The sequence below is a fragment of the Gadus chalcogrammus genome, chromosome 16, assembly GCF_026213295.1.
Source record: "Gadus chalcogrammus isolate NIFS_2021 chromosome 16, NIFS_Gcha_1.0, whole genome shotgun sequence".
In the NCBI taxonomy this organism is placed as follows: domain Eukaryota; kingdom Metazoa; phylum Chordata; class Actinopteri; order Gadiformes; family Gadidae; genus Gadus; species Gadus chalcogrammus.
Genome location: NC_079427.1, coordinates 829758 through 849915, shown reverse-complemented (window position 1 = coordinate 849915; position 20158 = coordinate 829758). Strand labels below are relative to the sequence as shown.

Here is a 20158-nt window from a genome sequence, read left to right as displayed (position 1 = left end):
GAGATTCAAAACAATAGTTTATAAACCCTGTTTATTTTCGTGACAGAGAGGGACAATATGTCCTAATTACAAACCAACTAGCTGGAGATGTTAATCTCACAACATCAACATGTGCTGCAACACTGCCCTCTAGTGTCCGAGCCCCAGCATAACCTCTCCCAGCCTTAATCATGTATTATACATGGGCTGGCTTCAGCCTCCCACTCTATTGTTCTCCAAATCCAGTGGAATCAATTCAAAGACCAGTCTGGAAGGTACAGCTACATCGTCTCCCTCCTCATGTATTGGATATACACCACAGAACACATGATTGTGGAGCATTGGAGCACTGGAGTGTATCCCTGGGCGGGGCTTCTGTCCACCGTGCAGGCTGACGGACAGAAGTCTGTGGTCATATGTTTGGCCAAGAGGGCAGAACACAGAAATGGCTTTTCCTTTATCCTCTATCTCACATTAAAGGATTTAAGGCACGGACAAACTGCATATTGATCAGGGATCAGGATATCACTACACACACACACGCACGCACACACACGCGCACACGACCGCGCCTGCACGCACACGCATACACACACTAGAATACCATCCTGCAGTCATGATCGGTAGATGGTTGATGAGAGGAAACATGAGAGCTAGAGAGAGTAGGGGCAGAAGGGGGAGGAGGGGGGAGGCGGAGGGGGGAGAGGCAGGGAGGGGCTGAGCTAGCCAGTCAGCGAGCGAGAGGCAGGGAGGAAGCTGCGCAGTAGAGAAAGAGAGAATGGAGGGAGGAGAGAGAGAGAGGGAGGGAGGGAGGGAGAGAGGCAGAGGTGGAGATCGGCGTCAGAGGAAGTGGACGAGGGGGCTTTGGAGCGATGCCTTGATGGAGCATGGGCCAGGTTTTAGGATTCTCCCAGTGCCGTGAGTCTAGCGTTATCCTTCCTCGCCGGGGTTCTCCACGTCGCTGCATGTCTGTCTGCATGTCTGTCTGTCTGCTCGTCTGTCTGCCCGGGCGTCTGGCGTCTGTTGATGTGTCTGCTCAGCATCTCCCTGTTTGCATCCTTAACCACAGCGCAGCTGGCTCCTCCTCTCTGCTCCTCCTCTCCCCTCCTCTCTGCTCCTCTGCTCCTCCTCTCTGCTCCTCCTCTCCCCTCCTCTCTGCTCCTCTGCTCCTCCTCTCTGCTACTCCTCTCTGCTCCTCTGCTCCTCCTCTCCCCTCCTCTCTGCTCCTCTCTGCTCCTCTCTGCTCCTCTCTCCTCCTCTCTCCTCCTCTCCTCTCCTCTCTCCTCCTCTCCCCTCCTCTCTCCTCATCTCCCCTCCTCTCTCCTCCTCTCCCCTCCTGCTGCACCTCCCTAAACCCACGGCCGCTGGACTGTGATGATGTCTTGGGTGGGCCCGTGCTTGTGTTGTCTCCCCTGTGTGTGTGTGTGTGTGTGTGTGTGTGTGTGTGTGTGTGTGTGTGTGTGTGTGTGTGTGTGTGTGTGTGTGTGTGTGTGTGTGTGTGTGTGTGTGTGTGTGTGTGTGTGTGGGCATGTTCACAGGCAGGAGGCTACGAAGGCGTCTCGGACCATCCTGGGTGGACAGTATTAAGTCACCTTGTTGGTTTTCTGTGAGAGGGAGCGTGTGGATGGTGTGTTTGAGATGATGGTGTTGGCTGATCTCAGCCAGGGGATCTGGTGTGTTTGAGGCCTACAGGAGCCGGCTCACTCTGAATTAAATGAAGCATTTGTACCCAGCAGACGAGGAATGAGCAATAGCCTCCTTAATGGATCTCCTGAATGTTATTCTGTTTGCTAGCTGTGGAAAACAAGGGGCTAGCAGGTTAGCCGCAGCCTCGATGCATGAAGGCTGGAGGAGTGAGTGAGGAGTATGAGTACTTTATTATTGCTCATAATGGAGCAGCCCAATGAAGATCCTAGTCAGACAATATTCCACCCTACAGTAGTGGTGGTGGAACAGGTATAAGGCTGTGATATGTAAAACAACATGACGGGTCAGCACTGTGCGCTGGTTGTTTGTGTCCTGGACTATTCAATTCTACTTTGTTTCTTCCAGAGGAATACGGCTCAGTGGCCTCCACGCCGGACTCCACCCCCCCCTGCACTGATGGTACGTTCCAAACACAAAGGTTGACGTTGATTACACCGCTGCCTCCTCGTGGTGGTCTCCCGGGCCTCAGCCTCCTCATACTGTGATGGAGGGACAGGTGTCCTCGTTCGTTACATGAGCCTTCAGATGGCGTTACCCAGAGTGCACCTCTCTGGGCTTCGTCAGATGACCCTGGGTCATGTTGCCTAACCCTAAAGAACCATTGATTGGTTTCCCAACAGGGCCCCCCTCCAAGGTCCCCTCCTCAAAGCCCATCCCAGTGTGTCCCGGTGTGAGGAGACCCTCCATCAAACAGCTTAGCTTAGCATCAGCTAGGCTAACGTTAGCTCCTCCTCCCCCTGGGAGCAGTAGTAATGCCTTTCACTGGACTCCTGTTATTCAATTAAAGGAGCACCCGAGTGCACCCGTTGTGTGTCTAAAGATTCTCCTCCTCTGTGTGTGTGTGCGAGTGTGTGTGTGCCTGCGTGTGCGTGTTCATGCACGTGTGTGTGTGTGCTTGCATCTTCATGCACGTGTGCGTGTGTGTGCCTGCGTGTGCATGCACGTTGCTGCACTTGTGTGTGCGTGTGTGCTTGTGTGTGTGCGTGCGTGCCTGCCTGTGCGTGCGTGCGTGTGTGCCGATGCGTGTGTGTGTGTGTGCGTGCTTGCGTGTCGGGCGCCCCCCCCCCCAGGTGGGAACGAGGAGTCGGAGCTGTGCTCGCTGCAGACGGCCCGGGACTGGTCCGAGGACGAGGAGCTGGAGGAGGAGGAGCTAGAGGAGGAGCTGGAGGAGGACGAGGGGCTGGGCTCCTCCCCGTCCCTCTGGGGGACGCCCCGGCAGAACTCCTACGAGCTCGGCTTCTCCTACTTCGCCATCGCCGAGGCGGAGGCGGCGGGCGCCTCGCGGCACCGTGACCGCCGCCGCACCCCGCCCCGCGCCGGCCGCGCCCTGCTGCTGCGGGCCGACACCCTGGAGGCCCTGCTGGACCCCCCCGACCCGGACTGGGACCCCCAGGCCTTCCTGGGGCTGGGGGACAGCGGGGAGACGGGGGAGACGGGGGAGACAGGGGAGACCCGGGGGGCTGGCGGCCAGCCCTCAGCAGGCCCGGCCCACCTCCCGGGCGCCGCACCCGGGAACCAAAGAGGGGAGACGGAGGGCGGCCCGCCCCCGCCCCCACACGCCTCCCCCCCCCCCCAGCAGGGGGAGGACCCCCCGCGGAGCCCTCCTGGTGAGTCAGACCGTTGCGGGGCGGTGTGTCATCATGACATCATCGGCTCACCGGGCAGGGCAGGGTGCCGTCACCGTGACGATGACGCCATCTTCCTGTTTCCCAGACCCGTCGCCCCACCGACCGCAGCCGGCTGTCGCCATGGAGACCATCTCGGTGAAGCTGCTCACCTGTGTGGGCCCTCCAGGGGCGCGCGGAGCAGAGGCGGCGGCGGCCGGCCCCACTCAGGAACACCTGGCCAGCCTCCACTGGTTCTCAGCCCTCGGCCTGACGGAGGAGCAGGCGGTGTGCTTCCAGGAGGCAGGTAGGACCCCCCCCCATCGTCCTGCTGGGGTTCTGGTTCTGCTGTCCGTCCTTCTGTCTCAGGAGGGTTCCTCAGGGTTCAGTCTGAGGAGGGTTCTGTCTGAGGGGGGTTCCTCAAGGTTCTGTCTCAGGAGGGTTCCTCAGGGTTCAGTCTGAGGAGGGTTCGGTCTGAGGGGGGTTCCTCAGGGTTCTGTCTCAGGAGGGTTCCTCAGGGTTCTGTCTGAGGAGGGTTCTGTCTGAGGGGGGTTCCTCAGGGTTCTGTCTCAGGAGGGTTCCTCAGGGTTCTGCCTGAGGAGGGTTCTGTCTGAGGGGGATTCCTCAAGGTTCTGTCTCAGGAGGGTTCCTCAGGGTTCAGTCTGAGGAGGGTTCCTCAGGGTTCCTCAGGGTTCAGTCTGAGGGGGGTTCCTCAGGGTTCTGTCTGAGGGGGGTTCCTCAGGGTTCTGTCTCAGGAGGGTTCCTCAGGGTTCTGTCTGAGGAGGGTTCCTCAGGGTTCTGTCTCAGGAGGGTTCCCCAGGGTTCTGTCTGAGGAGGGTCCCTCTGGGTTCTGTCTGAGGAGGGTTCCTCAGGGTTCTGTCTGAGGAGGGTTCCTCTGGGTTTTGTCTGAGGGGGGTTCCTCAGGGTTCTGTCTCAGGAGGGTTCCTCAGGGTTCTGTCTGAGGAGGGTCCCTCAGGGTTCTGTCTGAGGAGGGTTCCTCCGGGTTCTCTGTCTGAGGAGGGTTCTGTCTGAGGGGGGTTCCGTCTCAGGAGGGTTCCTCAGGGTTCTGTCTCAGGAGGGTTCCTCAGGGTTCTGTCTGAGGAGGGTTCCTCCGGGTTCTGTCTGAGGAGGGTTCCTCTGGGTTCTGTCTCAGGAGGGTTCCTCTTGGTTCTGTCTGAGGGGGGTTCCTCAGGGTTCTGTCTCAGGAGGGTTCCTCAGGGTTCTGTCTGAGGAGGGTTCCTCAGGGTTCTGTCTGAGGAGGAATTCCTCAGGGTTCCTCAGGGTTCTATGTCTGAGGAGGGTTCTGTCTGAGGGGGGTTCCTCAGGGTTCTGTCTCAGGAGGGTTCCTCAGGGTTCTGTCTCAGGAGGGTTCCTCAGGGTTCAGGCTGAGGAGGGTTCCTCAAGGTTCTGTCTCAGGAGGGTTCCTCAGGGTTCAGTCTGAGGAGGGTTCTGTCTGAGGGGGGTTCCTCAGGGTTCTGTCTCAGGAGGGTTCCTCAGGGTTCAGTCTGAGGAGGGTTCTGTCTGAGGGGGGTTCCTCAGGGTTCTGTCTCAGGAGGGTTCCTCAGGGTTCTGCCTGAGGAGGGTTCTGTCTGAGGGGGATTCCTCAAGGTTCTGTCTCAGGAGGGTTCCTCAGGGTTCAGTCTGAGGAGGGTTCCTCAGGGTTCAGTCTGAGGAGGGTTCCTCAGGGTTCAGTCTGAGGAGGGTTCCTCAGGGTTCCTCAGGGTTCAGTCTGAGGGGGGTTCCTCAGGGTTCTGTCTGAGGGGGGTTCCTCAGGGTTCTGTCTCAGGAGGGTTCCTCAGGGTTCTGTCTGAGGAGGGTTCCTCAGGGTTCTGTCTGAGGAGGGTTCCTCAGGGTTCTGTCTCAGGAGGGTTCCCCAGGGTTCTGTCTGAGGAGGGTTCCTCTGGGTTCTGTCTGAGGAGGGTTCCTCAGGGTTCTGTCTGAGGAGGGTTCCTCTGGGTTTTGTCTGAGGGGGGTTCCTCAGGGTTCTGTCTCAGGAGGGTTCCTCAGGGTTCTGTCTGAGGAGGGTCCCTCAGGGTTCTGTCTGAGGAGGGTTCCTCCGGGTTCTCTGTCTGAGGAGGGTTCTGTCTGAGCGGGGTTCCGTCTCAGGAGGGTTCCTCAGGGTTCTGTCTCAGGAGGGTTCCTCAGGGTTCTGTCTGAGGAGGGTTCCTCTGGGTTCTGTCTCAGGAGGGTTCCTCTTGGTTCTGTCTGAGGGGGGTTCCTCAGGGTTCTGTCTCAGGAGGGTTCCTCAGGGTTCTGTCTGAGGAGGGTTCCTCAGGGTTCTGTCTGAGGAGGGTTCCTCACGCTTCCTCAGGGTTCTCTGTCTGAGGAGGGTTCTGTCTGAGGGGGGTTCCTCAGGGTTCTGTCTCAGGAGGGTTCCTCAGGGTTCTGTCTGAGGAGGGTTCCTCCGGGTTCTGTCTGAGGAGGGTTCCTCTGGGTTCTGTCTCAGGAGGGTTCCTCAGGGTTCTGTCTGAGGAGGGTTCCTCAGGGTTCCTCAGGGTTCTGTCTGAGGAGGGTTCTGTCTGAGGGGGGTTCCTCAGGGTTCTGTCTCAGGAGGGTTCCTCAGGGTTCTTTCTCAGGAGGGTTCCTCTGGGTTCTGTCTGAGGGGGGTTCCTCAGGGTTCTGTCTCAGGAGGGTTCCTCAGGGTTCTGTCTGAGGAGGGTTCCTCAGGGTTCTGTCTGAGGAGGGTTCCTCAGGGTTCCTCAGGGTTCTCTGTCTGAGGAGGGTTCTTTCTGAGGGGGGTTCCTCAGGGTTCTGTCTCAGGAGGGTTCCTCAGGATTCTGTCTCAGGAGGGTTCCTCTGGGTTCTGTCTGAGGAGGGTTCCTCTGGGTTCTGTCTGAGGAGGGTTCCTCAGGGTTCCTCAGGGTTCTCTGTCTGAGGAGTGTTCTGTCTGAGGAGGGTTCCTCAGGGTTCTGTCTGAGGAGGGTTCGTCTGGGTTCTGTCTGAGGGGGGTTCCTCAGGGTTCTGTCTCAGGAGGGTTCCTCAGGGTTCTGTCTGAGGAGGGTTCCTCAGGGTTCTGTCTGAGGAGGGTTCCTCAGGGTTCCTCAGGGTTCTCTGTCTGAGGAGGGTTCTGTCTGAGGGGGGTTCCTCAGGGTTCTGTCTCAGGAGGGTTCCTCAGGGTTCTGTCTCAGGAGGGTTCCTCAGGGTTCTGTCTGAGGAGGGTTCCTCCGGGTTCTGTCTGAGGAGGGTTCCTCTGGGTTCTGTCTCAGGAGGGTTCCTCTGGGTTCTGTCTGAGGAGGGTTCCTCAGGGTTCTGTCTCAGGAGGGTTCCTCTGGGTTCTGTCTGAGGAGGGTTCCTCAGGGTTCTGTCTGAGGAGGGTTCCTCAGGGTTCTGTCTGAGGGGGGTTCTGTCTGAGGGGGGTTCCTCAGGGTTCCTCAGGGCTCAGTCTGAGGAGGGTACCTCAGGGCTCTCTGCGTGCACATCCCCCCCCCTCCTCCCCTCCGTGTCCTTGCCATGTTGCTGACGATCCATCCCATAATCAATAGCGCTGAGACAAAGACAGGCTCCCGTTCGGGGCGTCAGCTGATCAGAGGAACCTCAGTCCATAGTGTCCAGAGAGCCCTGACTCTCCCCAGGGAGAGGGACTCCCTGTGGAGGCCGTGGAGAACCCTCCCGAACCGCTCCCAGCGCTCAGCTCACGTTAAGGAGATGAAGAGCTGTGGGTTCCTGTTGTCATCGGTGACACTCCTTTGTTGGAGCTTACTGTGAGACTGGGGGAGAGTAGGGAAGACCCAGAGAGAGAGAGGAGGAGGAGGAGGAGAGAGGAAGAGGTGTGATATTGAGCCGTTCTGCCGTTTGATATTGATGGAGTGGAGCCCGCCTCAGAATAGCAGCTGGTATTTTTAGGCTGAGATGGCGGGACATCGCCCAGGAGTACTACGTGATGGATGTGGGCCGCGCCCGCTGACAGCCCTCAGATCGCCTTCCTTAACCCCCTGAAGGCAGCGTTAACGTGGTGCCCTGCTGACCCCCATCCCCCGAGTCCTGTCCCCGACTCATGTTGTGGTGGTCTGTCCGCTGCTCTCAAGGGTTCCATGAGGAGTTTGAGGCTGGAGAACCACCAGCTGGGGAACCTGGTAGAACATCCCGGATAGAACCGACAGGTTGGCACGGCGTCAGGCTTATGGGGGGGGGGGGGGTCTACAGGGTCCTGGGGGAGGGGTCTAGAGGGTCCTGGGGGGGGGGGGGGGTCTACAGGGTCCTGGGGGGGTCTACAGGGTCCTGGGGGGGGGGGGGGGGTCTAAAGGGTCCTGGGGGGGGGGAGGGGTCTAGAGGGTCCTGGGGGGGTCTACAGGGTCCTGGGGGGGTCTAGAGGGTCCGCGGGGGGGTCTAGAGGGTCCTGGGGGGGTCTACAGGGTCCTGGGGGGGTCTACAGGGTCCTGGGGGGGGTCTACAGGGTCCTGCGGGGGGGGGGGTGAGTCTAGAGGGTCCTGGGGGGGGGGGGGGGGGGAGTCTAGAAGGTCCTGGGGGGTCCAGAGGGTCCTGGGGGGCGGGGGTCTAGAGGGTCCTGGGGGGGGGGGGGGTCTAGAGGGTCCTGGGGGGGGGGTGTCTACAGGGTCCTGGGGGGGTCTACAGGGTCCTGGGGGGGTCTAGAGGGGTCTAGAGGGTCCTCGGGGGGGTCTAGAGGGTCCTGGGGGGTCTAGAGGGTCCTGGGGGGGGGGGGGGGGGGTCTAGAGGGTCCTGGGGGGGTCTAGAGGGTCCTGGGGGGGGGGGGTCTAGAGGGTCCTGGGGGGGTCTACAGGGTCCTGGGGGGGGGTCTAGAGGGTCCTGGGGGGGTCTACAGGGTCCTGGGGGGCTCTACAGGGTCCTGGGGGGGGGTCTACAGGGTCCTGCGGGGGGGGGGGGGGGGTGAGTCTAGAGGGTCCTGGGGGGGGGGGGGGGGAGTCTAGAAGGTCCTGGGGGGTCTACAGGGGCCTGGGGGGGGGGGGGGTCTAGAGGGTCATGGGGGGGCGGGGCGTGGAGCAGAGTATTTTGGGCGCCGGGCCGGGGGGGCTGCTGACGCTGCAGGGACTAAAACAGCCTCTGACCCAGGAGCAGGAGGCAGAGGCACCGAGACGCAGGAGGGACAGCAGCACACAGGCACCAGCATGGCCAGCAAAGGTGAGGGCAGCCCAGGGGACAGGGACCTCCACCCGGGGACAGGGACCTCCACCCGGGGACAGGGACCTCCACCAGGGGCAGGGACCTCCACCAGGGGCAGGGACCTCCACCCGTTGACAGAGACCTCCACCCGGGGACAGAGACCTCCACCAGGGGACAGAGACCTCCACCCGGGGACAGGGACCTCCACCAGGGGACAGGGACCTCCACCAGGGGACAGACGCCTCCACCCGGGGACAGGGACCTCCACCAGGGGACAGACACCTCCACCAGGGGATAGAGACCTCCACCCGGGGACAGAGACCTCCACCCGGGGACAGGGACCTCCACCCGGGGACAGGGACCTCCACCAGGGGATAGGACGGTGTTGTCTCTGCAGACAATGCTTTGGGGTCTGCGACAGCTGCTTAGCGGACTGTACTCTCTTGGCAGCAGGCCTGTCGGTGTAAGGTCCGACTGCTGCTTAGCGGACTGTACTCTCTTGGCAGCAGGCCTGTCGGTGTAAGGTCCGACAGGGGAGCCGGGCAGTGGGACAGGGACCTTATTTAGTCTTCGCCTCAGAACCGTCAAAACTGGAAGAGTTTTGCTGAGTTTCAGTCCAAGAACTGGAGATAATCTCTGGGTGCTTTACTGAACTCGCTCTCGCTCTCGCTCTCGCTCTCTCTCTCTCTCTCCACAGAAGCTTATTTCCAGCACTATCTTGGATGGTGTTTAGCTGAGCGGCTCCTCCTTGTGTTCCACATAGCCGGCGTGTTCTCGGTGTGTTGAGGTCATGTTTCATCACAGCGAGTTCCTCACTATTTCCGGGGTCCGCTTGTTCAGCTGGCCAGGGTCCGTCAGAGCAGACGTGATAAGTCATGTTCACGCCCCACGGTCTGGAGGGGGACGGACTGCTGGGGCTCTGAGATGGTGCTACTGAGGGGTAACCCATCTACTGAGGCCAAATGAGTCGTTAAAACCATCATCGATTTGATGCAGTGTATATATATATATAATGTAGTTCTATTGTCTATATAATCCAGCTTGTAAATGTTGTACTTCACCTTACTGTGCTTCCGGCTATAGTAACTATAGTGCCCTGAGAGGAGTTCAGCACTGAGGCGATAGTGGCTAGAGGATCACTATCGCCTCAGTGCTGAACTCCTTTCTAAACTGTGATGGGCACAGGATATTCACTTCCTTCCAAGTTCCCTTCGGTCGGTTCCTGGTCCCCAGTCCTCCTGCTGTGACTGGAAGGTCATGAGGTGACCCCTTCTCATCCACCGCTGGGCTTTCTGGGATTTGGTCACTCTTGTTTTGTGCTTAATCATCCTTCAAATGAAACGCTATGGGACAAAAGTAGAGGACAACACAGGACAAGAGGCTGTTTTGTAGAGGCTGTGTTTGGTGGAGGCTCTGTTTTGTAGAGGCTCTGTTGTAGAGGCTGTTTTGTAGAGGCAGTGTTTTGTAGAGGCAGTGTTTTGTAGAGGCAGTGTTTTGTAGAGGCTCTGTTGTGGAGGCTCTGTTGTGGAGGCTGTGTTTGGTGGAGGCTCTGTAGTGGAGGCTGTGTTTGGTGGAGGCTGTGTTTGGTGGAGGCTTTGTCAATAGCCTCGTCATCCGGTACACATGATGTCCTCTGATTATGCGATAATCTTTCACTAATGATATTCCAGTATGACCAGTCCATCCCACTAATGGAACGGAAGCAATACATTGATTGTCAAATATCTAAATGATATATCAATGTGTATGTTTGTGCGTGTGTATCCACATGAAGCTGTTCAGGATGGAGTCACATATTGTGCATATCGATTGAGTCAGTCATACGTTGGAATGCAACCTTGGTGGACGTGGTGTCTGTTTCCGCGGCAACAGAAGGAGACACCAACAGGGTGTGGACGGGGGGGGGGGGGTGTGGACGGGGGGGGCGTTCTGATGTCTGTCAGCAGGTGCCGGCAGAGTCACGCCCTCTTTCTCTCTTAGCTCCTCCTCCTTCCAGCTTTCTTTCTTTCGTGTCAGAGCCTATGTTTAGCATCTCCACCCAGCTCCCTGAGTCTGCCTGTCTACCTGTCTCACTGTGTGTCTCTCTCTGTCTCTGTCTCTTTCTGTGTTTGTGTCTCCCTCTCTTTGTCTCTCTCTGTGTCTCCCTCTCTTTGTCTCTCTCTGTGTCTCCCTCTCTCTCTTTCTCTCTCTCTCCTTGTCTCTCTTTGTCTCTCCTTGTCTCTCTTTGTCTCTCTGTGTCTTCCTCTCTCTCCCTCTACTTTTCTCTCTTTGTCTCTCTGTGTCTTCCTCTCTCTCCCTCTACTTTTCTCTCTTTGTCTCTCTGTGTCTTCCTCTCTCTCCCTCTACTTTTCTCTCTTTGTCTCTCTGTGTCTTCCTCTCTCTCCCTCTACTTGTCTCTCTTTGTCTCTCTGTGTGTATCTCTCTCTCCCTAACTTTGTCTCTCTGGGTGGTCTCTCTCCTTATCTCTCTTTCTCTCTCTCTGTCTGTCTGTCTGTCTGTCTGTCTGTCTGTCTGTCTGTCTGTCTGTCTGTCTGTCTGTCTGTCTGTCTGTCTGTCTGTCTGTCTGTCTGTCTGTCTGTCTGTCTGTCTGTCTGTCTGTCTGTCTGTCTCTCTCTCTCTCTCTCTCTCTCTCTCTCTCTCTCTCTCTCTCTCTCTCTGTCTGTCTGTCTTTTTCTCTCTCTCTCTTTGTCTCTCTGTGTGTCTCCCTCTCTCTCTCTCTTTGTCTCTCTGTGTGTCTCCCTCTCTCTCCTTGTCTCTCCTTGTCTCTCTTTGTCTCTCTGTGTGTCTCCCTCTCTCTCCTTATCTCTCTTTGTCTCTCTGTGTGTCTCCCTCTCTCTCCTTGTCTCTCCTTGTCTCTCTTTGTCTCTCTGTGTGTCTCCCTCTCTCTCCTTGTCTCTCTTTGTCTCTCTGTGTGTCTCCCTCTCTCTCCCACCCTTTGTCTCTCTGTGTGTCTCCCTCTCTCTACCTCTCCTTGTCTCTCTTTGTCTCTCTGTGTGTCTCCCTCTCTCTCCAACCCTTTGTCTCCCTTTGTGTTCTCTCTTTGCCACCCTTCTAACCTCCCCCCCCCCCCCACCGCCCCTCCCCAGTGATGGATCTGATCTACTGGAAGGACACGGAGCGGTCGGGCATGGTGCTGACGGGGCTGGTGGTGGTCCTGCTGTCCCTGTTCCAGCTCAGCATCATCACCGTGGTCTCCACCCTCTCGCTCGCCGTCGTCTGCTTCGCCATCGCCGTGCGCGTCTACTACAAGACCCTGCACATCCTCAACTGGGCTGATGGGGAGCACCCCTTCAAGTACTATAGGCCTCCCCTGCATGTAGCAAGTACTATAGGCCTCCACCTAATGTATCAAGTACTATAGGCCTCCACCTAATGTATCAACTACTATAGGCCTCCACCTAATGTATCAAGTAATATAGGCCTCCACCTAATGTATCAAGTACTATAGGCCTCCACCTAATGTATCAACTACTATAGGCCTCCACCTAATGTATCAAGTACTATAGGCCTCCCCTGCATGTAGCAAGTACTATAGGCCTCCACCTAATGTATCAAGTACTATAGGCCTCCACCTAATGTATCAACTACTATAGGCCTCCACCTAATGTATCAACTACTATAGGCCTCCACCTAATGTAGCAAATAATATAGGCCTCCACCTAATGTATCAAGTACTATAGGCCTCCACCTAATGTATCAAGTACTATAGGCCTCCCCTGCATGTATCAAGTACTATAGGGCTCCACCTAATGTATCAAGTACTATAGGCCTCCCCTACATGTATCAAGTACTATAGGCCTCCCCTACATGTATCAAGTACTATAGGCCTCCCCTACATGTATCAAGTACTATAGGGCTCCACCTAATGTATCAAGTACTATAGGCCTCCCCTACATGTATCAAGTACTATAGGCCTCCCCTACATGTATCAAGTACTATAGGCCTCCACGTAATGTATCAAGTATTATAGGCCTCCACCTAATGTATCAAGTACTATAGGCCTCCACCTAATGTATCAAGTACGATAGGCCTCCAACTAATGTATCAAATACTATAGGCCTCCACCTAATGTATCAAGTACTATAGGCCTCCACCTAATGTATCAAGTACTATAGGCCTCCACCTAATGTATCAAGTACTATAGGCCTCCACCTAATGTATCAAGTACTATAGGCCTCCAACTAATGTATCAAGTACTATAGGCCTCCACCTAATGTATCAAGACTATAGGCCTCCACTTAATGTATCAAGTACTATAGGCCTCCAACTAATGTATCAAGTACTATAGGCCTCCAACTAATGTATCAAGTACTATAGGCCTCCACCTAATGTATCAAGTACTATAGGCCTCCACTACATGTATCATGTACCTTATGGCCTCCACCTAATGTATCAAGTACCTTATGGCCTACACCTAATGTATCAAGTACCTTTCGGCCTCCACCTAGTGTATCCAGTACCTTATGGCCTCCACCTAATGTATCCAGTACCTTATGGCCTCCACCTAATGTATCCAGTACCTTATGGCCTCCACCTAATGTATCAAGTACCTTATGGCCTCCACCTAATGTATCAAGTACCTTATGGCCTCCACCTAATGTATCCAGTACCTTATGGCCTCCACTGATGTATCAAATGACGATAGGGCTCCACCTAATGTATCAAGTACCTATAGGCCTCCACTAAACCGTGGGTCTGTCCACAGGAAGTACCTGGACATGGACATCGGTCTGAGTGGAGAGCAGGCCGAGCATGCTGTGCAGAAGGCCATCGTCATGGCGATGTCTGCGTTGGATACCCTGAAGAAACTAGTCTTTGTCGCCAACCTCATCGACTCCCTCAAGGTGTGTGTGTGTGTGTGTGTGCGTGTGTGTTACTCATTGATCCATATATACTAGATGCACTTGAAAGGACGTAGGCCTATTATTGTTTCTCTCTGTCTGTCTCTTTCTCTCCGTCTGTCTCTCTCTCTGTCTGTCTGTCTGTCTGTCTGTCTGTCTGTCTGTCTGTCTGTCTGTCTGTCTGTCTGTCTGTCTGTCTGTCTGTCTGTCTGTCTGTCTGTCTGTCTGTCTGTCTGTCTCTCTCTCTGTCTCTGTCTCTGTCTCTGTCTCTGTCTCTCTCTGTCTGTCTCTTTCTCTCTCTCTCTCTCTCTTTCTCTCTCTCTCACTCTGTCTCTTTATCCCTCTCTCTCTGTCTGTCTCTTTTTCTCTCTGACTGTCTCTCTGTCTCTGTCTCTGTGTCTCTGTGTCTCTTAACACTTACCATCTGTTACCATGCCAACCACCTCATCCAGTTCCATTGACACCCCATCTCCTCATCACTTTAGATCAGGACTGGACATCCTCTCCCTCCAGGTCCCATGAACCCCCGCCCCCCCCCCCTAACCCTCCAGGTCCCATGAACCCCCGCCCCCCCCCCTAACCCTCTCCCTCTAGGTCCCATGAACCCTGCGATACTTTAGCAGGGAACTCCGTCTCCTAAGGCGTTGGTGTTGGTGTGTGGGCGGTGTCTCTCAGTCGCGGTTCTCCGTCGCCGGGCCCCTGCCCCCCCCCCCCCTTGAGTGGGGGGGGGCGGCCCCCCAGGAGTTAGTGGGTTGACCGGCCGACCGGGAGCCCGCTAAGCCCTCTCAACCCTGACCGACACGGCATGTCCCCCGGGCCGGGTGTCCTGTTTCAGCCCCCACTGCCCCCGGCCGTAGCGGGGACTGGGTTTAGGAGGTGGAGTCCCCACGGCCTGCCACCAGTCGGTCTGCCCGGGGGCCACCAGTCGGTCTCCCCGGGGGCGACCAGTCGGTCTGCCCGGGGGCCACCAGTCGGTCTGCCCGGGGGCCACCAGTCGGTCTGCCCGGGGGCCACCAGTCGGTCTGCCCGGGGGCGACCAGTCGGTCTGCCCGGGGGCCACCAGTCGGTCTGCCCGGGGGCCACCAGTCGGTCTGCCCGGGGGCCACCAGTCGGTCTGCCCGGAGGCCACCAGTCGGTCCGCCCGGGGGCCACCAGTCGGTCCGCCCGGGGGCCACCAGTCGGTCTGCCCGGGGGCGACCACGCCTTCAAATATAACGCCTTTTATTGCGGCTAAAGTCAGTCTCTCTATTGAAGGCTCAGTACAACATGACAGGACCCCGATCGAAACCAGAAGGGATTATTTATTCAAGACAGAATTCAAATAATAAATTTAAATGTACTTACTGTACCAGATTTGCTAATATGTGCTAAGCGTCTTTGAGTACCAAGAAAAGCGCTGTAAAATAACCGATTTATTATTATTATTATTAATGGTGGGCTAGCTAACCCCGACCTAGCTCTAGAGCTAACCCTGACCTAGCCCTAGAGCTAACCCTGACCTAGCTCTAGGGCTAACCCTGACCTAGCCGTAGAGCTAACCCTGACCTAGCTCTAGAGCTAGCCAGACCTAGCTCTCGAGCTAACCCTGACCTAGCCGTAGAGCTAACCCTGACCTAGCCCTAGAGCTAACCCTGACCTAGCTCTAGGGCTTACCCTGACCTAGCTCTAGGGCTAACCCTGACCTAGCCGTAGAGCTAACCCTGACCTAGCCCTAGAGCTAACCCTGACCTAGCTCTAGGGCTTACCCTGACCTAGCTCTAGGGCTAACCCTGACCTAGCCGTAGAGCTAACCCTGACCTAGCCCTAGAGCTAACCCTGACCTAGCTCGAGAGCTAACCATGACCTAGCCCTAGAGCTAACCTGTACCTAGCCCAAGAGCTAAGCCTGAGCTACCTCTTTAGCTAACCCTGCTAACCCTGCTGGTCCTCCTGTCCCCAGTTCCTGGTCCTGCTGTACCTGGCAACGTTCCTTGGGAAGATCTTCAACGGCCTCACCGTCTTCATCATGGGTGAGGCGCGGGCCTGAACCTCCTGTTAGGTGGTGTAGTAGGGGTGGTGTAGAAGATGTGGTGTAGTAGGGGTGGTGTAGTAGGGTTGGTAGTGTCGTGTTGACCATCTCCGTAGTGTTCACCATCTCAGACATGGCTGACACCTTCTCTCTCCGTCTCCCCAGGTGTTATCGCTATTTTCTCTCTGCCACTTTTCTACCAGCAGCGCCAGGTAACTCCTCCCCCTGATCATGAACACACACTAGACGCACCACGGCACCGCAGGCTTTAGCACACGCTGTGGGTTCTGCCTCCTAATGTCTTTCTGCTCGGGGCTCTCCTGAATATTTCAGGAGCAGGTCGATAGCGCCATTGCGAAGATCCAGGCCAACGTCGACAACGTGAAGGACATGTGAGCATGGCGCCCCCCGCTGGCAGAACGCTGCCACTGCGCTTGCAGGAAGTCCTTCCTGGCAGGCGACGTGGTTCACTTTGGATATTTACCCATTGAACACTTCTAACCCACCATATTCTTATCTCCTCTTTTCCAGTGTGCGCAGAATTCTCCAAGGAGGAGGCCCGACCCCGGACCCCACACCAGGTGGCGCCAAACCCAAAACCCAGTGACACGAAACAACGAAAATATAAAGAAAACGGACAAAAAACAAGGAGTTGGGAATGAAGAGGAAACTAAGTGGAGTTACAGGCTGTCACTCAGATGTCTTACCCAGCAGTCTGTGCTCGGGGGGGGGGGGGGGGGGGGGGGGGAGGGTTGGTCATACAGGGGAGGGTCCCGTGACGGACCAGGGTAACCCTGGGGGCTGGAGGGGGGTGGTTTGGGGGGTCTTAAGTGGCCGGGGTGTGCTGCTGTTACCCGGCACTAGGGGACAATCCCGGGCTTTTCCAGGGAGACTCGAAAACAGAACGCGGCCAAGAAAAGACTCAGTGTCGTGGTGACGGGCAGCTGCAGAGCCAATGAAACAAAGCCGTTCTTCAGTGGTGTGGGCAGCATGGCGACCACGGGGGGGAAGGAGGTCACCTACAGAATGACATCATCATCATCACATCCCACAAGGCTTCGTCTCCTCAGTCCAGACGGTGGTCGTCTCCAGCCCCCCCCCCCCGGCCGTCAGGGTGCATGTGAGGGGAGGAGACGCAGACCGGAGACGGGTTCATTTCATGGCTGTGCGCGTTGTGTATATACAGAAACCGAGTGTGCGCGTGTGTTACGATGTGTGTGTCTGGGAGAATGTGTGTGTGAACGAGAAATCCTTTTAGAGAACGAGAGATTTGTGATGATCAACTGTTACACGCAAGCTATTAAAGCCCACCTGCTCTGAGCACCCAGCCACTCGCTCTGTCCTTCCTGTCTGAGCCTCCTCATTCATTCATTCATTCATTTATTCATTTCACCACACTGCCCGCAGGAGTGCACCACCCAAGAGGTGGAGGGGGACACCTTCAGGAGGAGAGCCTCCGTCAGGGGGAGGGGGGAGGATGAAGGTGGGTCAGATCCAGGGAAACTGCTAATCTTGGATCACCGTGACTATCGATGAAGAATCATTGAACAAAGGAATGATAGGAATGACCCCCCCCCCCCTCCTCGTGTCTCACTCTAAATGAGGAGTGATGGGAATGACCCACCCCCCCCCCCTCGTGTCTCACTCTAAATGAGGAGTGTGAGGGTGAGAACTATTCAGTCGGTGCCTTTTCTAACTCAGCTAATAGAGCGCATGTTCTGGTTTCACTGTAACAGGAAACTGTCCTACATCAGCAACCCCCCCCACACACACACACACACACACACACACACACTCACACACACACACACACACACACACACACACACACACACACACACACACACACACACACTTCCCATAGCGAGCCTTTCCATCAGACCAAGGCTTGACTGGGATCTGTTTTGTACTTTCCACTGCACCTTTTTTGGGATCAGTGCTTCTGGATATTGACGGACTGAAGAATGGTGTGTTAGTTAAAGTAAAACTAGAGTGTACCACTTTTATTAATGGGAGATTTGTCGGGGAGATTCAGCCAATCACAGGAGCCCCTGGCCGCAGCTCTGCGACTGCTCGACCAATCTCCTCTCTGCGTCTGACGATGTCATGGCTCACCATTTATGGACATTTTCTACAGAGAAGACACAAACCTAATGTAACAGAAGACACAAACCTAATGTAACAGAAGACATAACCCTAATGTAACAGAAGAGACAGACCTAATGTAACAGAAGACATAACCCTAATGTAACAGAAGACACAGGCCTAATGTAACAGAAGACATAACCCTAATGTAACAGAAGACATAACCCTAATGTAACAGAAGACACAGACCTAGGAGACGAACCTAATGTAACAGAAGACATAGCCCTAATGTAACAGAAGACATAACCCTAATCTAACAGAAGACATAACCCTAATGTAACAGAAGACACAGACCTAATGTAACAGAGAAGACACAAACCTAATGTAGGACCCATACCCCTGTTGATATATAAGATATACTTTGTCCCAAGTTCTGCTATACCCAGTCCAACGCGATACAGGCTTCAACCCATCCACTTTATACTTCCTCCAATATGCAAGTATTTAATCTAATAGGAATAATGCAGAAGAATGGAGTTTAGGGTAAATTAAATCTTCCTCTTCTGATTTTTCTTTTATTTGAATTATTTATACTTTAGTCTATTAAGTCTTTAACTATTATATTTTTCATCTCTCTGAAATATCTTCTCTGCCTTCTCCTTTGTTTTCGTTTATACCATTAAAGGCCACTGATTGATTTCGTTTTTTATAAAATGACGAGTCCAGTGCAGTAAATAAACAACCGTTTGTTTACAACTCTGCCTACACAATTATTCAAATTTCATCTGAATAAATTCTGATGAAATCAGAATAAATCAGAAGGTGAGGTATAATTTATGACTGAGATGATCTGTTGTAGAGTTGCTTTCTGTTCACCGAGACGTCTTCTGAGGATTATTCCCTCCGTCCTGGTTCTGATTTCTCATAACGTAGGTTTTGCTTTAAGTTTCTTCGGAACATTGTGTGTTCTGGACATGATATCGATTTTTAATCTAGCAATAATAGAAAACGGATATCTTGGAAACCAATAAAATAAACATTTTGAAGGAAAATACGATGATGCAAACTCCTTAATTGATCATCCAGCCACCACTGGACCCTTGATTGTTTTTTAATCAATTATATTATATTTTTATGCACGGATTTTTGTTTCACACATTTTAAATTGTATCTGGATTTAACACCGACGACAACAACCAAACATGTTTAAAGTTGATGGGAGTTCCTCAGTTCGACACAAGGGGGCAGAAAAAGCCTGTCTTACACATTACTGAAGGGCAGCTAGTTTATGATAGAAATAAGTCTATCATAAATAAGTCGCATTCATTTATAACTTAGAACTTGGAAAAATGACAGCCTAGTCCAAAGTTGCAGAGAGTCAGTGAACTCGATGTTGATTTATCGAGATGGATCATCCTACAGATGTTAACCTGCCTGATTCGGTCTGGTATTAAAATGAGTCCCAGTTTAGTTTAATGGTCAGCTCTTGAAATGTTGACGCTGGGCGTCCCGTTTAGGTGTTTCTCCCGATCAGCAGAACCAGTCTAGACCTGTGACTCATGCAATACTTAACTCACAGTTGATAAATAGCTCATGCGGTAATCTCGCTGACCTTTGGAAACCCAGTGGCTGTTATAGTGTGTTGTGTAGCCTCGTCTCTGCAGCAGCGGAGCTGTTATAGTGTGTGTGTGGCCTCGGTATCTGCAGCAGCGGAGCTGTTACAGTGTGTTGAGTAGCCTCGGTCTCTGCAGCAGTAGAGCTGTTACAGTGTGTTGGGTAGCCTCGGTCTCTGCAGCAGTAGAGGTGTTACAGTGTGTTGGGTAGCCTCGGTCTCTGCAGCAGTAGAGCTGATTCCATAAGCAGCTTCAGCAGCTATTTATTCAAACTCAATCCAGAGGATCATGGAACGGGAGGTTAGTTTATCATCCAGAATGAAGAGATCCACGGCACGCTGTCATCACCCGGGAGGGAGTCAGAGCACTGCACGCCGCCCATTGGACGGGAGGAGGGGTCAAACGTCATCGGTCACGTTGAGGCAATAGGCCACGCCTCCAGGTTTAAAACCGAGGCTATGCTGAACCTCAGTGGGAGGGTGAGGCGTGTGCATGGCTCCGGGAGGACTACGCCAACTTCCAAACTCCGTGAAGGTTCAGATCCGTCGGTAGAGCAGGGCGAGCGGTCCACATGGTGCGTCCTTCACCTACCCCACGGAGGGGAGCGAGGTGAAGGCTCCGGACGATTGATCTGAATGCGGACTTTCGGACCCGATGGATTACGGCAAGGCGATGCCCCCCCCGGTCCCCCCCCACAACCTCCCGGCCCCCCGCACGGGCCCCCAGGAACGGCTCCTCAAGTGCGTCCTCCTCGGTGATGGAGCGGTGGGCAAAACCAGCCTGGTGGTCAGCTACACCACCAACGGATACCCCACCAGATACGTCCCGACGGCTTTTGACGACTTCTCCGGTGAGGATGAGTGAGGGTTATTACTACTATGGAACATTGTATGTTTTACTAGTCTATGGAATAATGTAGGCTATGTTTTACAGAATAATGTATGTTTTACTATAATCTATGTTTTACTATAATGTATGTTTTACAGAATAATGTATGTTTTACTGCTATGGAATAATGTATTTATGTACCATCTGACACTGCTTAGAAACAATTGGTACAACAGAAGCGATAGTTCTGCCAGCATTCATTGATGAACTTTATCTCGATATAAATGTGGACATAGTTTGGGGAAAATGTCGAACTGTTGATAATGCGTCGCGTCCGGGGCCCCCCACCGCGCGCTGTCGCCCGGGGCCCCCCACCGCGCGCTGTCCCGTTCCAAACACAGTTCTGTTTATAGCG

At 54.6% G+C, this 20158-nt stretch overlaps 1 protein-coding gene across 1 annotated transcript; it reads left to right on the top strand.

Annotated features, from left to right (window-relative positions):
- The first annotated feature begins 822 nt into the window (after nt 1-822).
- rtn2a (reticulon 2a) lies at nt 823-15947 on the top strand. The gene is made up of 10 exons (XM_056612340.1): nt 823-897; nt 2032-2085; nt 2757-3224; nt 3400-3597; nt 11456-11663; nt 13075-13213; nt 15149-15218; nt 15383-15429; nt 15551-15609; nt 15749-15947. The coding sequence occupies exons 1-10, from the start codon at nt 867-869 to the stop codon at nt 15822-15824; spliced, it is 1350 nt and encodes a 449-aa protein (XP_056468315.1). The 5' UTR covers nt 823-866; the 3' UTR covers nt 15825-15947.
- Nucleotides 15948-20158: the final 4211 nt, after the last annotated feature.

Coding starts and splice junctions, on each gene's coding strand:
- rtn2a (XM_056612340.1), top strand. CDS start 867: ATGGGCCAGGTTTTAGGATTCTCCCAGTGCC. Junction 13,214..15,148: donor ACCTCATCGACTCCCTCAAG/GTGTGTGTGTGT, acceptor TCCTGTCCCCAG/TTCCTGGTCCTGCTGTACCT. Junction 15,610..15,748: donor GTCGACAACGTGAAGGACAT/GTGAGCATGGCG, acceptor CCTCTTTTCCAG/TGTGCGCAGAATTCTCCAAG.